Below are 22,318 nucleotides of genomic sequence, written 5' to 3'. Positions count from 1 at the left end.
GGACCAAGCAGTACCTGTATTCCTAAAGATTTCCCCATGTAGTCTCTTAGTCATCTTCTACCTTTTCTAATTCATTCTCAACTCTTTAAACTTCTCTCATCACTGGTTCTAGGGGATAGTAGTGAATATTCACTAATACACATGAACCCCCCCACAGAGAATTTATACATTGGCTTTATTTTGTACTGTATAATCAGTTTCTCCCTTTAGTCATTCAACAGGTCCTATTAAGGGTCGCATCACTATAGAGGTGTGACCAAGTTAACTTTCAGTCCAGTATAAGAGTCCAGTATCAATTGAATATCTTAAAGAAAACTAAATATCTAGGACTTTTCAATGCAATATGGTTTTAATAGGATAAAAACTTGGTAAGAGCATCATGAGTTTGATTTCTATAATCAGTTTCAACTCCAATAAATTCAATCATTCCATACAAATTTAGAAAACAGAATTTAAATTCGACACAATTCGTCTGCTGGAACAAATCTCATCACTTTCAATCATCATTTTTTTCAAAGTCATTTACACAAACACAAGATCTCAAGTCAAGACTTTAGAAACCTTTTCAAGTCATCAAAGTACAAGTCAAGTCTCAAGTCTTCTCTTCATGCATCAAGTCAAGTCTCAAGTCTTCTCTTCATGCATCAAGTCAAGTCTCAAGCAATTCAAACTGTGACTCAAGTCTGTGCCTGTCTCCTTCAGAGCCTCAGTTTCAGTTTAGGCTAAAATGAAACTAACATCTTTGAGAGAAATAAGTTTCACTCTCAGTTTACCATACGTGCTAAAACTAGTCAGTAACTTCCCCAATGACTGCGTTGGTTGCTCAACCTGAAAGCACTGTGGTCAGTGGGATGAATCATGTAAATGAACAGCTTGGAAAAACTGTGATTATGATCCTTGATTTAAAGGGACAAGACAAAAAGGCAGAGTATTAATCTGAAAGAACTGGTTAGATTTAGTCCCAAAATCCTAACAGCAGAAACTGGGAACTCATAACTAGGAATAGTATCATATTAAATGACACAGGACACAGTATTTACACATCTACATTTATTTATTAAATGCTTTACAAAGTACCAAATCTTGAGGTATACTGGTAAATGATATGCCAGCTCCTAGAAATGGTTTGATTTGGTTTTAAAAGAAATAGAAATAGTTTTTAAAATGTGAGTCGGCAAAATCCCAAGTACCAGTGGTCCCAATGTAATTAAGCAACATTAAATCAAATCATACCTACGTGTTGTGGAGCAATCTGAATTATTGGTTAGGTTTGACATTGTCACTGTTCATTACTCATATTTACAATCTGGGCTACTGGAATGGTCAGGTACATGCAGAGTTACGGCCAGCTGGGGGCGCTCTACCCTGAAGTGAAAATAAATGCCAACTCACCCATCAATAAACAAGGAAAATGCCTCATAGAGCTGATTTCATACAGTGATAATTCCATACATTTAAACAAAATACAAAAAGCTTTTAAAAGATCAAAACCATAAGAGATTAAACAAATTGGGAATGACATTAACTGTGTCAACAGTTAAAATAAACACCTTATTTTAACAATGAATTCATTGTACAGTGCTTCACTGAGAAATAATACAGTTGGTAGCAACAAGCAAAAAAAATGGTAAGTTAACGAGCAGCTCAGTCTTTGAACCTGAAGTTTTGGAATTTAAATTAGCACATGTATGTATAACAATGAAATCCTGCTAGACTTAGCTGCTCTATGTGTAAAATTAATTATTGAATTCAGGATTTCTTATTCACAGATAGAAATTCACAGTACAAAAGACATAACAAAAACATCAGTTACAATGTCGGCACTGCCAAAATTGGCTACAAAACTGTCAAAAATATAACATGGCAAGTTATTAGGACATCATAGTAAAAACTTGAAAACATATTTAATGAAGTTGTGCTGTTACGAGGACTCTGACCTGGTGTCTGGAGAACCCGGGTCTCTTAAAGACAACAGAGGAAACTATTTGGCTACATAGCGAACTGAAATGTTTTTCGCTTCTGTGACTGAGCCGTGTGCATTGTAGTGCCTGAAGAGATTCCTCCAAGCTAGACTGCAGTTCAGCAACTCTTGGTTCCCTTTGAGAGAACAGGTGGGGAGGAGAGGAGAGAGAAATGTTTAATTGTGGAAACCTGCAGAACAAACTCAGTTATACTGATCTCAGCAACGCCCAAATACCACTGAATGCCACTATAGACCACATGCCAGAAGGGCAGAAATCTCCTGTTGTTTTATCCTTCTATTTTCTAAGCTCAATCATAAAAACATAATCAGTATCAAGTCATGACTGTGGACAGGAATGACAGATAAGTTCCACTAAGATTAGTTCTACTCATACTTTACACTTATCTCACCGATAATGCACAGTCCCTCTTTGGCCCTGGTGATGCCCACGTTTATCTGGTTGGGATCGCCCACGAAGCCCACATGTTTGGACAGCCAAGCTCTCTCTGGCTCTCTCTCAATCTCCACACTCGGCAGAGAGCGCACCGTGGAGATGATGACGTAACGCCATTCACTTCCTAGAAGACAAAATGTTGTTAGTTACATGGTAGCCATGGCTAGCCAGCCCTGTTGGGGGTTTGCCCCTTGTTCCTTCAGGCCTGCACTGTAATAGCAGAGAGTTTCAGATAGCTTGAAATATAGCAGGTTTACTTAAAGCTGCAATATGCAACTTTTTTCACATTGAAAAATGTGAAAAAAGTGTGTTCATGCCTGAAAATGTCTTTAGTTTTCAGTAATGTTGGGGACATTTTGGGGCGTACAGCAGTTGCTGTGGGTGTGTTGTATGGGTATGGTCAGCAGTGAGCTGGTTGTAGCTATCAAGGTGAGTCTAGCGGCCACAGAGCAGGGAAGTCATAGCAACAATAGAGGAAAGCGGTAAGAAAAGAAAGAACAACAAAACTACCTGTGGTGGCCTCAGCCTCAGACTAGATACCAGTTCAAGGCAGATGGTTAATCAAGATGAGTGACAAGTGTTGGGGCGGGAACTTGACCAACTGAGCGGGAGGAGGGCGGGACTAACAATACACTTCCTGCCTCAAGGCCAAAAGTTGCATACTGTAGTTTTACTGCATAAAGTTGGAGTTGACCTGAACCTGTCAGTTAAGGTAAAGGTTTGGGTTGGGCAGAGGGATCATAAGACTGATGAACATTGGGATTTTCATGGCCAGACAGCTTGTCTACATCAGGAAAAAATTCTGACTACTTCAACTGCTAGATAGAGCAAGGGTGGTAGGTAGCAGGGAGGTATACTCTCACCTTGACTTTTTGTGATGGTGGTAACGGGGATTCCGCTCATGTTGATATCCTGCAGGCCAGCTTTGATTTCTGACACTTGGGCGTTGTAGGGCGACAGAATCACAATACTTTGTTGCTCTACATTGGATTCTTTCACCAGTTTTTGAGCGATCTTAACCTGCATAAAACCCAAACCAAAAGCAATGATTAATAATGATAATGATGAGGACATAGTGAATAATGTCACAAACTGAGTATTGTCTGGTTATCTGACTCCAAGGTAACTGTGACCCTTCGTTCACCTGTTACGGTAATCAGGTTTAATATAGAACAATTCAAAAGAAAGGGGGCCCAGTACTGTACCACTATGTCTCTCTCTTCTTTGTTTGCTTTGGAGTTCTCGTGGCCCTTTGCCGTGCTCACGACCAGGCTGATCTCCTCTCCTCTTACGTCCCCAAACACAATTGGCTTTGGCTTGTGGTTAACAAGCAGGACACTGTTTGGACGCTCCACCTCGGTTTTCAGAAGTCCTTCGTAGTATTCCTCGGATGGGAACTTGCATATATCCTCATGCTATGAAGGTACATAATTGACAATTGTTGATTAGAATGCGTTTGGTGATCTGAAAACACTAATCACAACCATACATTAATGCTAAGTGCCATAGTTACTATACTATACATACACTCTGAATGATACTGTATACATTTCATGTTCTCACCATTCTATATTGGGTGTCCAGCATCACTGCCCTAGTCTTGTTGACTATAAAGTAGCGTTCAAACAGGGACTTGGACATCCCCAGCTTCCTCACATACTCGTTCTTGACAATGGGACGCAATTGTTTGTGGTCACCAATCAAAACAATCTGAGAGGGGAAATGTAGACATTATTGTGAAACTCAGCATCATCTGAATACGATGACCAAAACACTGCTCTCTTCATGCAAGGGGAACGGCAGGATGAAACACACAGATGATTGTCTAATGGGGCATTAATGTTTATGCGACAATTACAAGATTAGAACGAAAGCATCTCCAAACAGTTGCCAAACAGTCAAACACAGTTGCCTCATTTCCTTGTTTGTCCGCTGGGAAAAATTGGCCACAGCAGACATTTTAGGCCACATTGCTCTTCAGCAGCCAATCATGTACTAGTGGCGCTACAGTACAGTACAGTGGACAGTACAGGATGATGATGTGGTTGCGTTGGTGTGAATGCAGTTTGCTTGAGTCTCAAAAAACAATACAATACGTAGCGTGAAAAAGATTAGGATCGTTGAAATTAAGATTTAAAATTAAGAACCCTTATGCTTTGAACGTCAAAATTTCAGACAAAATGTCCCAAATTTAAATCTCTGCAAATCACACAGACAGTCATAAACATACTGAAGAGCAATGTTGAGAGCAACAGGCGTGGTCACGCCATGCAAGTTGTTGTTGGATTGAAAGCAACATTCAGCATATTAAAGTGTTGATGTTAAGCAGGGTCAGAATACCCATCGTAAAAAAAAAAGACAAACACACCTTTTCTGGTTTGTTGCACACTAATGGAATTAGGGCCTGGGGTTCAGTGGCCATTGCACATTCATCGATGAGGATCTGGCGTGCACTGACCGTGTTAGTCAAGGTTAGGCTGGAAGATACTGTACATGTGCACAGTATAATATCATGCCTTTCCAGCTCATATTTCCGAGCCTCTGCAAGAACCTCTTTGTAACTAGGAGGGAAAAATAATCCATACAGCAATACTGCATACATTAAAAGAATATACATTTTTCAGCCAGTTAAATAAACTAAGCATCTGAACTTACGCCTTCAATTCTTCAGCAGTCAGTTCCTTTCCTTTTTTATCAAGGGCAAGTTGTATTCGGTGGTCAAATTCTTTTATTGTACTTGAAAAAGGGTTTTCGTCCTCTCGCATGCGGTGATGCAAGGCGATGCTCCTAAAATGATGGATAATATGTCGATAATAAGAAATAATTAAGGAAACATTTGATAAGTGAATATCATCAGCTAGGATGTTGTGATTACAATACCTGAGTTCTGGTTTGGAGCGCTCTTGGCGAAACGACCTTGGAGAAAACTGAAGGGTGCCATCTGGGAAAGGATAGTCCAGCATCTCCACTTGTTGGCCGTAGACTCTCAGGGGCTTCAGGTTGTTCCCAAACCTCAACAGGTACTCTACATGCCAATGTTCAAAGACATACATGACATCCAGTATTCATACATGTGAATAAAGATTAAAAGCAAGAAATGTAATTGACATTTCAGCAGAAACACAAAGTAACTTGCCTGCAACAACATCAACAGACTTGTTGGAGGGACCGCAGTAGAGAATAACCTCTTTCTTGTTCCTGTCTTTCGGGTCAACATATTTCCTGTCGTACTTGGAGTTCAGCTCACAGAACCAGTATACAATGTTGACTCCTACAACTGTCTTTCCAGTCCCTATGAAACAGATGTGAATAATGTCTTAAGAATTGCCATGATATATGAAGCATCAAGGTATATAAAAGTCCTTGCTCTTACCAGGTGGCCCTTGTATGAGTGTGAAGTTGTTATTCAGAGCTTTCTCCACAGCATCATACTGACTCTTGTTTAGCTTTGGCAGTCCTTTTGGAGGCTCTTTTCTCATGATCTGCACCCTGGGCACACTGTATTGGACTGCTGCAAAGACAAAATTAGGAAAACATTAGCAATAGCTTTTCTCAACAAATAGCCTAGAAAGAAACAATGGAATCAAATTTACATGATACTTAAAGGAATATTCCACTTAGTTTTAACATGGGGGTTATTTGGCACTTGCCCACCATGAAAATCATAATATGAACTACTCACCAAAATTGGTTGCAGCTGGACGAGTTTGTAGCATTTGGATTTTTACCTCCAATTAATTTGAATGAGGCCACGAAAATAGCCTGAAAACTGACATTTAACACATTTGTGACCAGATTCAACAACAGATCCCTCCGCTCTGTTGTCGTCTATCAATAAAAATGCTACTTGGCGAAATTCTAAAGACATTCTAAAATGTTGGACCCACAGTCAATTACAAATCACAGTAGCGGTAGTAGTTGTTGAATCTGTTCACAAACGTGTCGATCGCGGAACCCATCGTCTATCAGTCTGGCGACGATTAGACTCTGGGGGCAAGACTTCCTCTTCCGTGCGCCGGTCATTGTTTACACTCCGATTAGGAACTTGAGACGCAACGAGTCAAATGTTTCTCCACACAATACACAAACATCGATACTTTTTATAGGTGTTTTAGGTCCAGACGACATTTTTCAGGTTATTTTCGTGGCCTCATTAAAATGAATGGGAAGTAAAAATCTGAACACTACAAACTACAAACTGCATCCGATCTTGGCGATTCGTTTATATTCTGGTTTTCATGGCGGTCAAGTGCCAAATAACCCCCTTGTTAAAACTAAGTGGAATATAGCTTTAAGGAACGTAAGCAAGTTTCTATATGTATTTGTGTTTCAAATGTACATGATTAGTTGAAATTGGATGTAAATAGTTGACACCTGCTGAGCAATGGGCTTACCCTCCCTTGGAATGTGTTGTCCAAGTGCTATATTCTTGACAAGGTTGCATGCAGCGAGAATGTTGACAACAGCATTTTCTTTCCGTCTAAGAAAAAGTTGAAATAATGAGAGTTTTTGAATTGTGCTAACAATTTAGTCTAACAATGAAAAAGAAACTGTTGGTGAACATGTTTACTGCATGTCATCACAAGAAAATTGTGATTTGGATTAAATGTGTATTGTCAGATTCTGGAAAGGTATAATCAATTAAATTTAACCAGGCAGTTCTACTGTAATCAATATTACCTTTTTAAAATAACAGTGAGCTACATTTGCACTTACATGTCAGACACAAGCTTTGGGATTAGTTCAACTGTGTAACGCATGTCTTTCTGAAAGACACAATCTGGAATGGTCTCCATTGGCAAGTGATTGATATTGAACTCCACTTTAGTTTCTTCATTTGTTGAGTTCTGCACTTCATCGACTTTGCATGTGACACCATGGGCCACCCATGTGAAACTGCTCGGGTCCACTTCTACAGAAGGGTCCAGAGTTGAAGTTGACTTCAAACCTCTTTTCCGTATGCACAATAAGCATTTTGCAAGGTTGCATCCAATGGCCCATGCACTGATGCATGCAAGAGATAGGTTGAAGCTTCCTTTTAGTGTGTGTTCCCGCTCTTGATGGAAGTTTACCACCAAGTCCTCAATGACTATGTTGTCACTTTCATCTACTGCAGCTGCAGCGGACTCCATCTCACACATTGGTTTCCAGATGTCCACATATTCGTGGAGGTTAGCATAACGATTCTTGGATGGATTGTTTGCATATCTGGAGAAGCATGTGATAGGGCTGTGAACATGATCCACACAAACCTCAAACCTTGGTTCGATGCACACCAACTGAACAGTGGGTGTCAGATAACCTCTTTTCGTCTCTGATGTCAACTGGACCTGAAGGGTGTCACCTGGATGCAACTGGACACAGACATCAACATAATGATGTTGATCATCAGTCTTAACTTGAGGAACATGTCCAGATTCTGGCTTTGTATCAGCTCCCATTATGAGTGACTTAGCATCATCCCATTTTTCTTTGTCAATTGCTGCAACGATGGCTTTCCATGTTGTCAGTGGAACCTCAGTACAGGGACCACAGTCAGTTACCCTTTTCACCTCTTGATGGATTTGGTTAGTGCCAGCTGAGTAGATCCGTCTTCTCCATGTGAGAGTCATGCAGTTTTTTTCTGGATAGAGTGGTTGGTCCTCCAATTTCAAATCTCTGTACATAATGGGTAAACTGTCTGGAAATATGTTCTTGTTAAAAGGAAATGACACTCTGAAACTGTCTCTTTCTGGCTCTGCGCTAACAATAATTGCTAGCTTTGAGGCATTTTGTTTCTTCATGCTTACTGCATAGTAGATCATCTCAGCCTTTTGTTCATACTCCTTAGCAGTCTTGGTGGTCTGTTCAGATTCATTACACAACATCTCAATGTCTCTTGGAGAGTATTGCACTGGGGTGTCACATAAGAAGTTGTGCAAAAGTCTCTGCAAGACAATGTCGAGGTACCGCCGTATCGGTGAGGATGCTTGTGTGTAAGACTTCACGTTCAGTGAATGGTGCCCAATCTTTGCTTTGGGGGAAGAGTTGGAACGGATGACATAAGCTTTACCAAAGCACTTTCTGAACTGAGATACCAAGGGTAGAAGTTGAGGGTGGATATCATCTGCAGCAACCAGGTCAACTATTTTGTCTATGTCATTGTCTCTGGCAGCTGACCGGATGTCATTCCACACGTTTGAGAGAATGCAGAAGCTTTTGCTGTTTGGTACTGTGCCATTTTGTACATTGTCAACTCTGTGCCTCACATGAAAAGACAGTGGTATGAGTTCTCCATATTTCTCCTCTAATTCTTCAACCTTTTCAGGATCTGGTGCTGCCTGACATCGAAGGGGTGTGCAGTTCTTGGTGTTTTGTGTATTGATCAAAATGTCTGACACACATGTGTTGAATAATACATTGAGCTCCTCAATCATCAGATGGGCTTTCCGCTTCCCTGGTAATCGATCATCATCAGGTTGAGCATAAGCCCAGTCCACAAGTCTAACCTTTCTTTGGGCTTTTGCAAAACAATAAGCTACTGCGACACAGTCTTCTACTGTATCAAACTTGGGGTTCTTCCCATGTCTTCTACAGATGAAGTCTTCTGCCTCTTCATAAGACAGCTGTCTGTTAGAGTTGATCAGGGATAGCTGAAAGGTAGGCTTTTCAATGATCTGGTTTGTTCCCTTTGCTACTTTGAACATTAATGAAACCACCCTGCGATCATGACCCGGCAGAAGACTCCAGTCTCCAGTGCTCAAGTCTTGGGGGAACATATGGTTGGGTTCTTTCCCTCTGAAATAATATGTAGCACCCAATGTTTTTGCATCCTCATCCATTTTATCACCTGGACTCACAAAGCTTGCCACATCTGCAATATGGACTCCCAACTCATATTGGTCTTCAATATCTCTGACACTGATGGCATCATCCAGGTCTTTTGCTTTGGCTGGATCGACAGTGAAAGTGATTACGTCACGTAGGTCCTGTCTGTGCCTCCTGTCCTTATCTGCCCAGGAAAAATCATTTGATTCACATTCAGCAGGTACAACTTTGAATTCCTCATTCAGAATCCTTAGTCCATCATCCAAAGATCTTCCAATTGGAAGGATATTTATGACCTTCCCCAAGGGAAATACACATTTTTCTTTCCAGGCAATCACTTGCACCATAAATACATGATCCTGTATGTTTTCATCGAGGGGTTGATATTTTGCAATCCTCCACTCTCCATCAATATGCTCCCATATTGGAATTAAGTTGTGACTTTGCTTGCTGAGCAGTACGCGTATTTTCGGGGCTTTTTTAGTAATGGGTATCATCACCCTTCTGATGAATTGGTCCTCAGACTTCTTTTTTGGCTTGCAATGATCTTCATCCTCAAGCATGCACACAAACACACGGGCTGATTCTGCTTTCTTGGTGATGCCTATCACCTTACTTAAAGTTCCTTGAGAGAAAGATGTTTGTAAGACCACTTCATCTCCAGCGAAGGACTGGCCCAAGTTGTGCTTTCCTTTCAGGCCTATGCGTTTGGTAGGGCTGTCAAATGGTATGACATAACCTGTGTCAAACGACTCCATGACCAACTTTCCTTGTTTGTACATCAGTGGTTGTCTTTTACATAACGCCAAAAGGTTATCTTTCTCAGGATCAGTGATATTGTATGATGCCTTGCGCTCATCAAAGGCTTCAAATTCCACACTCTTCTTGTCTTTATCTGAACTATACTCTGTTTCCAACTGATCATATTCATCTTTCAGCTGTTGAAGAATTGCATCACTGTGCATGTTGCTCTCCTCTACGTGTTCAGACCTTTGAAACCTTGCAATTTCCTTAATATCGCTTTCAAAGAAATCTTTAGTAAGATGATTTGGTCCAACACTGTTATTGCTGATGCAGTGGTCTATGTAGCTCTTCCATATTCTTGAACATTTCCCAAAGCAACAGAGGGCAGCAGCATCTCCAACCACAACCACCTGGGACTGAGCCCTGGTCATGGCAGTGTTGAGCACACGGGCATCGTTGAACAGCTCCAGACCAGGCAAGTGAGATGATTTTAGGCTGTCACGTGTTTGAACAGCTGTCAGTATAATTGCCCTGAACTGTTTGCCTGTTGACAAATCAAGACAAATTTCAGAATGCAAAATGGCAAGAAAACAGTTATCAATGTCGATATCAATACAATATTTGAATAGTCAGACAAGTCACCATTTTGAGCCTAGTCTTGCTTGATTTCTGATACAATAGTGCAGTGAAGCAAGTTTCAAAACAATAGTCCAAAATTACCTTGCACATTTGCAATATTCTCGGCTTTGATGTGAGCAAGGCCTTTTTTAGCAAGTGCTGTCCTAATTTGCCGAACCTGTGAGAAAACCATAAAAAACATTAGAGTTAAGCTTTAAGAAAAAAAACTTTTACAGCTCTTACCATTCTGTGTGTTTATTAGCATCATACAGAAACTTGATCAACTTATCATTGATGTAATTACTATTTTTATGTCATTCCAATGATAACTGGAGTCAAGACTAAAAAGAGTCCTAATTTACCTGAGATCCCTCTGACAGAACACAGATTGAGCTTCCGTCCTTGGTCCCCCAGGTGGATGGCCAGTGTTGGAGAATGTCTTGCACTATTTCAACAACTTTGGCAACCTCTTCCTTATTAAACCATGACATAGAAACCTTGTCCAAGTGGCACTGTCCCCTAACATGGTGGAACTTTAGGGAGTGGCCATTTGGATGAGCTGAAACATTTCCGACAGCCTTGATAGCATCATTCTTGCCAACATAGAACTGAGTGGATACAAACTCGACAATTTCTTTGGTTGAGCGGTAGTTTTCATTGAAAATTATTCTACTCTTCTGGGCAGCATCACACTTTTGTCCTTGATAGTAGTGGAACAACCGATTGAGAAGGGTGTGATTGGAGCGCTGGTGATCCTCCACCGAGAAAAGCTTGGGTCCCATCTGCATGTGATCTCCAGCTAAAACAACTCTGGTGTTTGGCCCGGCTAGAGCAAGGGCGATCAAGGCTTCACATTCTAGCATCTGGGAGGCTTCGTCAATTAGAATGTGGGTGAAGTACCCATCAGGGAGCTTTAGGTCATGAAAATGTTTTGCCATTGTTGTGGTAGTTATGACTATCTTGTGTTGATCCAGGACAGGCTTTGTGGGAAGCAGAAAATGCTGTCCATCTTTTGAAAGATGGCAATATTCCTTAGTAATCTCATCTGTGGTAGATAAAGAGGTCCCTTGCTTGTTTGCCTTTATTCGAATTGGCCTCATTTCTTGGTGTCCTTTTTTGACAAATGGATGGAAGTGATCTTTGACATACAGATCTGCAGAACTAAGAGGAAACAAAAATGTCACTGATGAAACTACATGTTGGCATCACTACAATCATTACAATGAATAGTTCTTTGCACCAGTACAATCAGACAGACAAGAGAAGATTAGCACTGGATAGTAAATCTTAAAAGATTATATTATTGAGTGTTATAGTTGTTAAATAAATAATTTAATATATGAATAAACAGACAAATATATAACATTTATTTTTTTTATCTATTCATCCATTAAGATATCACAAGATGTGGTGTGTGCAATGAAATAAATATATCTGTCAATCATCCATCAATGCCAGTGAGTAGGCTCTATTGAGATTTTGTATGATATAGTGGGAGATGTTCAGATTATCAGACAAAATGGATATGGTCATTATTCTGATTTCTTAGAGCAAGTGGAGGGTTTCTCTGAAGCAACTGCAATGATAATGTACATTGTGCAATATTTAATTGTTCATGCCACACCTTCCAAGACTGAAGTAAATAAATGAACATAAATAATCAAATAGTATAGATTTTATTGACTTGCTATTTAAAATTAAATAATCTATTTGAAAATGCATTTATTTATTTATGCTGACAATTGAATTAATTCTTCAAATATTTATCTAGTTAAATTAACTTACATGGGTATTAATGACAAATACCTGTTGGTGTAGGTGCAGATCAGCACTTTGTTTTGAGGCTGCTTAGTCAGCTCTCTGGCTGCTGTAGCAAGGGTGAATGTTTTCCCGGTTCCAAATGGTCCATAAATGAGGAGTGGCGCCACAGCTTCACTGACATCTGAATCCCCTGTGATAAAACCAATTGCTGACTGCTGCTTTGCATTCAGCTTGTCATATGGGATGTCATTCACAGGAACTCCACACCTCTTCAGGTCTGGTAACACTCTTTTTGTATCTGGAAGGAGGTCTACAGCCTTGTGCATCTGGCAGAACCTGTGACGGTTCAGCTGAAACTGCACCTCCATTTGATGTGTTTCATCGCGTTTGAGAGAAAGGTCTGAGCAGCATCTTTTGGAAAGTTGCAAATGTATTTTGTTCTCAGCGGTGTGTTGTAGGATGGTGGCTTCATAGACTTTGCAGTTTTGACTTGAAGATAGTGGTGCTATAAGAGCAGACTGGATGCTTTGCCTCAGTGCCAATCCCTCTGGGGTGTCTGTCGTGAGATTACAAGGAACCGAGATGGCACAGTACAGTTCTCCCTGGGGAGCGATCATTATGCCAAATGGTTGACATTGTAGAGTGGTCGACAGAGTAATTTCTCCACAAACATTTAGTCTGTAAATAAGAGTAAATAAGAAAAAACAAAAAACTAAATTAATAATTAGTTTTTTACCAAATGCGTGCAAATACCAAACATTGTGAAAGGAAAAGCATCATTGATAATCATCATATTACCTTGAGACAACCTGGTCCTCTGCCCGTTCCTCACTGTAGAGGAAGTTGTGCATTCTTTCTTTGTAGTTCCCAGGATTCAGAGCTGTTTGTCTGTCGTTGATGGGTTTATACAGAAAGCTAATCTGAGGAGGCTTGTACTCCTTTAACAGCTCTTCCTGTTTTTCTGTCCTGGTTGAACACGGGATGATAGCCCTGTTCCCTCGATGCCAGCGCTCAGCACTTTCGGAGGAGGTTCTGCCGTTCACAGTTGGTTCTTCAATGTTAACCGACGACGGCTGTCCTACTCTTACCTTGATCTTCCGTAAGAGCACCGGTCTCATGTCAAAATCCAGCACCAGCCACTGTTCGTACACACCCGGGTTGATGGACGTGAAAGACACAGTGATGCCGCAGGTTGCGTTTGAGTTTTGGAGGCATTCACCTGAGAGGTAGGTGCAGGGCTCTGAACTGACTTCACCGAGGGAGAATGAAGCTCCTGGTTCCTGCTTCAGCAGTGCCACGTGCACAAGTGGTCTCTGTTGCACACAAAAGTGGTAATCAGCCTACTATGACAGAACCAGAGGTGTGACCAAGTCAACTTTGCTTGAGTCCCAAGTCAGTCTCAAGTCTTGAGGCACAAGTCTCAAGTCAAGTCCCAAGTCTAAATGTAGAGTACTAAGTCAAGTCCATGTGATTAATGTCAAGTCTCAAGTCTAAATGTAGAACAGCAAGTCAAGTCACAACAAATCAAGAGTTCAGTATCAATTGGATATCTTAAAGAAAATGAAATATCTAGGACTTTTCAATGCAATATGGTTTTAATTGGATAGAAACTTGACAAGAGCATCATGAGTTTGATTTCTATAATCAGTCATTCCATACAAATTCATGCTGAAACAAATCTCATCACTTTCAATCTAGTCTTTTACACAAACACAAGATCTCAAGTCAAGAGAAACCTTTTCAAGTCATCAAAGTACAAGTCAAAGTCAAGTCTCAAGTCTTCTCTTCATGCATCAAATCAAGTCTAAAGTCCAAGTCATGTGACTCGAGTCCCCACAAGTTAATTTTTTCCTCAACTCATGGAGATGAACCAAAACCAAAAGATTGCGATAATTTTGTGAACATTACACCTACACATTCCAACAGTACAAGGTCTCCACTGGTTGTGTTTACATGCACAGAATAACCCGACTGTTGGCCATACTCTGGTTAAGGTCTTATTCAGGTTAATCTGTTTACATGAACCTTTGATACCCTGCGATTGATTCTCCCTGTTGCTATGAATGAACCAGTTAAGAGAATATTCCTGTCTACCTGTAGTGTCCCATCCACCAGCAAAAAAGTATGAAAAGGTTTGGCTGCCAGCTACCTTCTTTGACTGAGCAGTAGTAGCTTACTTCTAATGCAGGGGCTGTTACAGCTGCAGCCCCAACACTTATGTGCTCTGAAGAGGAGATTAGTCCAGAGAGCCTTGTGGCTTTTAGAAATAAAGTACGATATTTTTCTGTGCAATAACAGGCCCTAATCTAAAATAAGTTGTGGATATGAATAAGTGCATTTGGTTGCTTCATAATAAAAATCTCAGCAAATACTTTAATTAAATTGATATTTTTATAATTTCCAAATGACACACACACATCCCAAATGAGACACACACACACAGCTAATGGTTATATCATATGCCATAATATTGTTATATATAGTGTGATCCTGAACTGTCATGGGACCGGCTGTCCCATTGCCTGCCTCACCTCCTGACCTGCCTGCCTCTCCTACTCCTTTCACTTCCCAGTCCTGTCATCCTCCAGATGTCCTCGGACTTCCCCTCATTACCTTTCCCCCCTCCTGCTCCCACACACCTGTATTCATCACCCATTAGCCCTGTTGCCTTGTTCCCTCTTCTCCCTGCTTCAGCCAATCACCTCCCGGACTCTCCCCTGCCAGCCAGCTGTCCTTCCCCCAAAAATTGATATTGTTGTTTGATCATAAATTCATTTTGCAATATTCATTAAGTACACATCTTTTTTTTGTCGGTGCTAAAAAACTTTGTGGAAGAATTGTGCGTGTGTACAGGGTAATGACAGGCTGATGCTCAGGACATGCTCAGTTTGAATAAAATGAAAGTTTTTTTTTCCAACAAGCAACTGCATTTGTCTGCCAGGGATTCTGGATAGCACCAGAATACCTTCTGGGACAAAATGCAGTCTGCATTTATATTAAACACATTTCTATAAATAACTATGATTACAAATGATTATATTGATAGTAACCTAAAAAATATCCAAATTAATGATCATTTAAGATGTAATTTGGTGGTGGGAAATGCCAAACAAATAAAAAATCATTAGGCTATTAATCTGTATATCTGTGTTGGATTTTGCTGTCTCATGGAATAACCATATGAACAATTTTCTCTCAAATGAAGTTGATATTAGGCAATAGCTTTAGTTCTTTACACATACAGATGAAACAAACTGGGCAGGCCAATACAGAGGCCAACATGAATTTACAGTCCCAGTAACTAAATTATGATGATGAATTTTCCTCTAGAGGCTAGAGGCAATGTAGAAAACACATCTAAGCCAATTTCTAGTGAAGACAAAATAGACCTCAGTCATAAATTCAAATAATGCATCCTCTCCTATCATTCATAATCTAACCATGCTGAAGTTGCTTATGGGCCAGTATACTGCGGGAGAAAAACCTTCAGTTGGGCCAGATGTCTTCAGGTCTTCCGCCACACTTCGTATTTGTCAGTAATCAAAGAATCAAACAGATTCAATAGATTTCAATATGATACGTAAACCGAGCTGGTCCATGGAGCAACTGCCTTCATTTCACAATGCATCCTCTTTTATGCCATTTTGCCAACCTTTCCCACTGTGGATCTAGTTGTAAAATCCCTCCTTCAGGTTTTCCCCTAAACTTTCCTTCTTCTCCATACACCGCCGTTCAGCTGTCTCGGGGTCTTTCCACCGTTCACCGTAATTAATGGTGTCTACTCCCTCAATCGTTGACCTCACAGGTATGCTCTGAACACAACTAATGGTGCAATGTGTGCACCAAGAATGTGGGCAAACCACATTCTTCATTCGGGACACCACTATTTCCTACAGTGCTACTATGTTGATAAAAAATAAATGAATATATGCTTATCATGGATACTAACAAATTCACACGTTGGATTTCATACTGATTATTCATTCATTTAACAAGTTCAGGTGAATCAAAATTTCCCACAATACCTTTAAGTAGCCTAGTTGACTTGTTTACAGGTCATTAATCAAAAGACCAAACATGTCAAATCTTTTTTATGAAATCTACATTCTAGGTGTATTTAATTTAGGCAACAGTCAGTGGCTCAAAACAATGTTTTAGATTTAAGGTAAGTGCTTGTTGTTTTAAAATGAATGCATGATAAGAACCCACACAGCCCTGTCTGAAAATGACTAAAATCTCCCATGTAACTTTTGACTGGTCTGAAGAACTGAACACAGCTGACTTCAGACAGCCAGCTCTTATTCACAGACATAAATGGAAAAGCAACTTCCCTAACTTAATAAAAATGAGAATTTATCTTTACCTCTGTGTTGACATGGAAATTCCATTGCCGTTTTGCATTGGTCTGCTCACACTCCACGAACAACTCTTCATCACAAGTGACACTGACATCATCAACATGTTGTGACATCTGCTCAACAAATCAAATAGTTAATTACAATATTATGAATCAGAATGGATGCATGATGTGTAAGTGAATAATAAATTCAGCCAACTATTCATTTGTAATATTTCCAAAATTCTACTGTATTTAGTCTGTAACCAACAGCTCCTGCAAAATTACAAATCAATATAATTTTCCCTCATATTTAGGATATATTCTTAAATTACACCAATAGATCTGCATCTCCGGGGGCGTCGTGGTGGCTTAGTTGGCTAAGGCTAAGGTGCCTACCGTGTACCCACAATGCCTTGCGTTCAAATCCAGCCTGGGATCTTTATCACGTCATCCCCTCTCGCTATACAATTTACAATTTCACATTTGGCAGACGCTTTTATCCAAAGCGACTTACACATACTGTAGTCTATCAAATAAAGCAAAATCAAGATTATTTTTTGGCCATTTTTGGCTTTATTTGATAGTCTACAGTAGAGTGAGAGGGGGGATTTTATTTATTCACTTTGCACTTTATAGAAACTACTATCCTGTTTTATTTTTTTCCACCCTATTTTTATGCTGTGTATGCTGTGTAAATGTACTCATGTATAGTCTTTTTGAGTGTCGGTTTGTGCCTGGCAGCACAACAATTTTCTCTTTGTGAGATGATGAAGTTAACCTTGACCTTGACAGAGACTGGGAGAGAGAGACGGGGGAGGACATGCGATAAAGGTCCCAGGCTGATTCAAACCTAAGGCATTATGCACTTCAGCCAAGAACCACAAGGATGCCCCGCCTCTTAAAAAAAAACACCCAAACCCCCCCCCCCCAAAAGATTAGAGCCTCGTACTTACAATGTATACTTCGTTGCTGCTGTTTTTGTATTCCTCCAAGAGCCTTTCACTGTAGGACATGAGGCCTTGGGCTTCAATGTTATGTCTGATCTCCTTTTCTTCTTTGGCACGCATCAGCCACTCCTGCAGTTCCTCCTTAGAGTGAGCTTTCACACAGTTGTTGCCGTACTCACAGGTTTGTGGCCTAGGAAGAAATGTTGTGCGAGTTGTACAGTGGCACATTCGTAAAAATGTTGTTGAAGCATACCTCCGGGCATTTTCAACCTGGACCCTATTTTCCCATCCTTTTTTCATCACACCGATTGCTTCTGACCAAAATCTTGTCAATTGCTTATAGAGCTACTTATGTCCTGGTTCTTCAATACAGTCCTATAGGTCCTATTGTCTTTTTCAACACATTGATTGTTTGCTGTGTAACGAGACATGTTGGTAAAAAGATGTAAAGGAAAATTAGTCATGCATTTCTCTGACAGAGAAATTTGCCTTTAGCACTTCCTTGTTACAGTTTTGGTGTCACCTTTGTCACTACTTTCGCACTTTCTTGTTTCCTGTTTGCCTACATGTACCGCTGTGTGAAAGTGGAGCAAAATAAACAGTGAAAGTTGTCAGGTCATGGATAAACTGAAAATGTAATTAAATGTCTTATTAGAGTGAGCAATCAATATGTTGAAAAAGACATGCTTTGGGTGCTTTTGATTTTCTTGAGTGTCCATTGGCCCATTAGCACTGTAGCTGACGTAAGTGTAAGTCTATAGTGAAGCAATTGATGAGATTTTGGTCCAGGTTGAAAAGGGCCGTGCTTATCATTTCAAGGTGCATAAATGTATAGGGTGGAAAAACATTCAGAATTGTTTACCTCTCACACAGCCAGAACTCTGCTCGGCGGTTGTGGGGAGGCGGCCGACCTCTCCACTTGGTGGTGGTGTCCTCAGAGATCATCCGGTTATGCTCCAAGGAGTCGCAGTGCTTGAAGAAGCTCTCCGGGGTGTACAGGACCACGTAGCAGGCTTTGCAGTATATGCTATCCTGTCTGGGTCCATTCTGCTGTTGCTGGCTCAGCTGAAGGAGTTCCGGTCGAACTGAGAGCCCGCGCCCCTCTGCCTTCCACACTGCCATCTCCACCTCACTGTGGGCAGACTGGCACTGGCTGGCCTCGTGCCAACAGGGTTTACTTTCCCTAACATGACTGCAGTACTCAAATTTGCAGTCTGGGGGAACAGGGCGCACCTGGCTGTAGACTTCCTTTCCTTGACTGTCTGATAAGTGATGGACTACAACTGGTTCCCAGGCGTGTGCTGCATCTGCTGAACAAGTGTCATTCCACCTTTTAACTGTTATTTTTTGTGGACTACCAAGAAAACAATCTTTACAGAGCTCGAGGAATTCACCTGAAAACTCTTCGAATATGTTTTCAGCATTGTTTTCTGGTTGCATCAAAACGGGTTCAGACTCAGTTACAAGTTTGATTAACTTATTATTATCTATGTTCATGTCTCTAACAAAGTTCCACACAATGGCCTCTTCACTGCTCCTAGCAAATGTGCATTCCTGCCCATGTCTTCCACAACCAGAGTCCTCCGAAAAGAACATACACTCCTGGTAAAGGACATTTCGGCCACAGTTTCTGAACGTAGGCCGGTGGGAGACAGGCCTCCATTGGTTGGAGCCCTTGTCTTTGGCTAAAAGCAGCTCTCTACTGCATTGGTGACTGACTGACTTAACTGCGTATGTTATTTCTTTCTCCTGGACAGAGCACTGAGAACACACAGCTTTCAAGTCTAACGCTGCTAAGAGGTCATCCAGAGATTCAACTTTTTTGAGTTGAGTCGAACTTCTCTCAGACTGAGCTATGAGTTTACAAAAGGATAAGTGGTCTAATCGCTGACACTTTTCAAAGTTCCACACTTCAGCTTCCTCAGTACTTCTGGCAAAGGTACACCGGTTCTTGTGTTTTGCACAACCAGAGCCCTCCTTATAGAACCAGCATACCACATATTGGCTTGGGTTTGGAAATTCAGGACGTCTAGAAACAGGCCTCCATTTGCTACTGCCTTTGGTTTTGCAGATCAGAAGATTACGTGCACACTGGTGGTAGACTGGTTTTAGTGTGTATGTGATTTCATTCTCTCTGTCAGAGCATTCAGAGCATACAAGTTTGAGGTTATGCTTCGATAAAAGCGGGGTCAGTGTGGACACACTAGTCCATGTAGTTGACATTGTGATAACTACATAGTCCTTCTTAAAGTAATGGATGTGTTGTAACCCTGCAGATTAGGGACGTGGGCTTAGTAAAGTGAAAACAATCTGAAGGTTGAAGTCTGCATCCAAGGAAAATTCCTCCTTTGATTTATTGTGTCTAAAGGAGATAACAGCAGAGAAAAAGACATGATGAGAATAGTGGGCCTCATTCAGCAACATCTTCCTAAGTTTTTTCTTAAATTTGTTCTTGAGAAAGGTCCTAAGAAAAGTCTACGTCAGATTCATGACATGTTCTTAAACCGCAGAATTGTTCGCACCTATGTTCTTATAATGATGAATCCCATTGTCCTCGTAAATTGAAAGCGCGTGCCAGGTGATCCTAATTAGCATAGGTAAACGCCCCGCCAATCCCCATAAAAGGGCATGAGACCACAGGGCCGTGTGCACACAGAAATCACACACAGAAATTGAAAAGAAAAGTTGAGAGAAGTCAAGAATGCCCAAACAAAAGTCTAAAGAGGGTGGAGCACTGGACTCCAAACGTAAAAAAAAAACTTCAATAGTTCTGAAGTGGAGGTACTGCTGCAGGAAGTGAACACCAGACGAGCTGTCATATTTAGTAGCGTCAGTAGTGGATATAAAAAAAAAAAAAAAAGATGCATGGGATCCCAATTAACATAATTTATATTAATTGAAGTGTTAGTGTAGTGTTTATTTATTTTAAAAGACCATAATACTTTGTAAAATAATGAAAATAATTATTTAAAAAATATTATAAATGATAAAAATATTATTGTAATTTAAATCCTATAATATTATACAACTGTAGAATTGAAGGAAACGCAATAACCACTTATTTTGCACAAACATGTCAGCACTCAAATGTGCGTAAGTGTGCTCTTGAGTGTGCGTAGATTCTGTTCTTGCCTAAGAACAAATCCCAAATAAGAAAACATTGGTGAATGTCAGAATCTTCGTGAAAACTGCGTAAGTGGGTTTTAAGAAGAAATTTCTTCTTAAGAACAGTTGATGAATGAGGCCCAGTGTGCCTAAGAGTAGACTACTTTATATATCTTTCAATTCATAAAGCCATTCAAAGAGTCAAATTTTGACAAACATTTTATTCTTCTGTTTGTTTATCTGTATCCCTCTCTAGATTGGAGAGTATGTCATCAAAATTCAAGGCCTAGACCAGTGGTTCTCAATGTGGGGTCCGGGGACCACCAGGGGTCCTTGAAAGGGTTCCAGGGGGTCCCCAGCAAATTGATAAATTGTTAAACTTCACCATTATTTAAAAGTGAACACAATCAGAGAATGTAGAATGACTATGATCATAGTTTCACTGTTATCTCTACCTACAGTACAGATAGTCTTGGATTTCTGGACAAAATCATATCTAACAATAAAAATATTCTCCAATTTGGGTCAGAGAGACAAAATCTCATCCTATGGGGGTCCGTGCCTCTAATGTGTACTAAATTAGGGGTTCTTGATATAAAAAAGGTTGACCAGGATTCACACTTCATCTCAGCTTACAAGTCATGTGAACAATATCCTGAATAGTGTTTGTGTTATAAAGAGCAGTGACATTCTAATCAATTGATATCAATAATTATTTTAAATGTTGTGGCTGAGTAGATAGAAATCATACACTGAAATGGTCACAAACCATGGAAATGACCACAGATTTACATGAAAGAAGGTCCAGACCTGCTTATTTCCTGAAACGTGCAAGATGGATCCACTAGATGGCGCAGTTGTGCATTTTTCTTTTTAATAATACAAGCACAACAACATCATCATTCTCGGAACCCATCGTCTATGGACGTTCACAGAGGAAGCCAGTGGCTCAAATTTAACGGATCAAATGGCTATGTTGTGTAATAACCAATTTCCTATAATTTAAAACGAGGTTAATTGTTTTAAATTGTAGGAAATCGGTTATGTCAAATAAATTTGCATTTCAGCAACAAATACCACATTTAAATTTGAACTCTTTATTGTTGCTTGCTAATAAAAGCAAATTCTAACTCTGTTATGACTTGATCCTGTAGCAAAAACGTCAAATACGACTTCTACTACTACGATTACAGCTGCTACTAGACTACTACTACTAACAACAATAATAAGATTTAGGCTACTGTTGGAGTCAGTGTGGGAGCGGCTAAATGTTATTTCCTAGAGATTCAAATAATCAATAGTAAACGTCATACAGGTTGCTATATCGCTAATATGAATTCATGTGATAAGCTAACTTGAGGCAATTAATCGATAATAACATCTTAACAGGCGGGTTCGAACCCGCGGCATCATCCGGACTCACCGCTCTGAAGTCAGGAGTGAAGGCGGCCACAAACCCTCTGTGACACCGGAGAACAGCTGCAGGCTGGGACGTCTGACTGCTTATGGGACTTTATGTGGAGTCACACCCGTTGCATATCACAGGATAACTTTCGTTTCTGTGTTATTCTGCGTCAGCG

General features: G+C 40.4%; 1 protein-coding gene across 1 annotated transcript; it reads right to left on the bottom strand.

The window, feature by feature from the left end:
* Positions 1-659: 659 nt before the first annotated feature.
* Positions 660-22,250, bottom strand: LOC139653204 (3'-5' exoribonuclease HELZ2-like). Its single transcript, XM_071530181.1, has 21 exons — positions 22,162-22,250; positions 19,528-19,995; positions 18,496-19,134; positions 17,640-17,823; positions 16,711-16,818; positions 13,146-13,660; positions 12,393-13,025; positions 10,949-11,747; positions 10,689-10,764; positions 7,134-10,512; positions 6,812-6,897; positions 5,791-5,928; positions 5,554-5,709; positions 5,298-5,442; positions 5,073-5,204; positions 4,786-4,978; positions 3,981-4,127; positions 3,623-3,832; positions 3,281-3,437; positions 2,374-2,541; positions 660-2,097 (listed from the first exon to the last, which is right to left on the bottom strand). The coding sequence occupies exons 2-21, from the start codon at positions 19,854-19,856 to the stop codon at positions 1,982-1,984; spliced, it is 8,310 nt and encodes a 2,769-aa protein (XP_071386282.1). The 5' UTR covers positions 19,857-19,995; positions 22,162-22,250; the 3' UTR covers positions 660-1,981.
* Between the last annotated feature and the right edge of the window lie 68 nt (positions 22,251-22,318).

This window comes from Centroberyx affinis, unplaced genomic scaffold (genome assembly GCF_046629955.1).
Source record: "Centroberyx affinis isolate AG114_WGS23_722 - 3 ecotype Tasmania unplaced genomic scaffold, CSIRO-AGI_Caff_v1 ptg001895l_1, whole genome shotgun sequence".
NCBI lineage: Eukaryota > Metazoa > Chordata > Actinopteri > Beryciformes > Berycidae > Centroberyx > Centroberyx affinis.
This window is presented reverse-complemented; position numbering and strand designations above follow the sequence as displayed.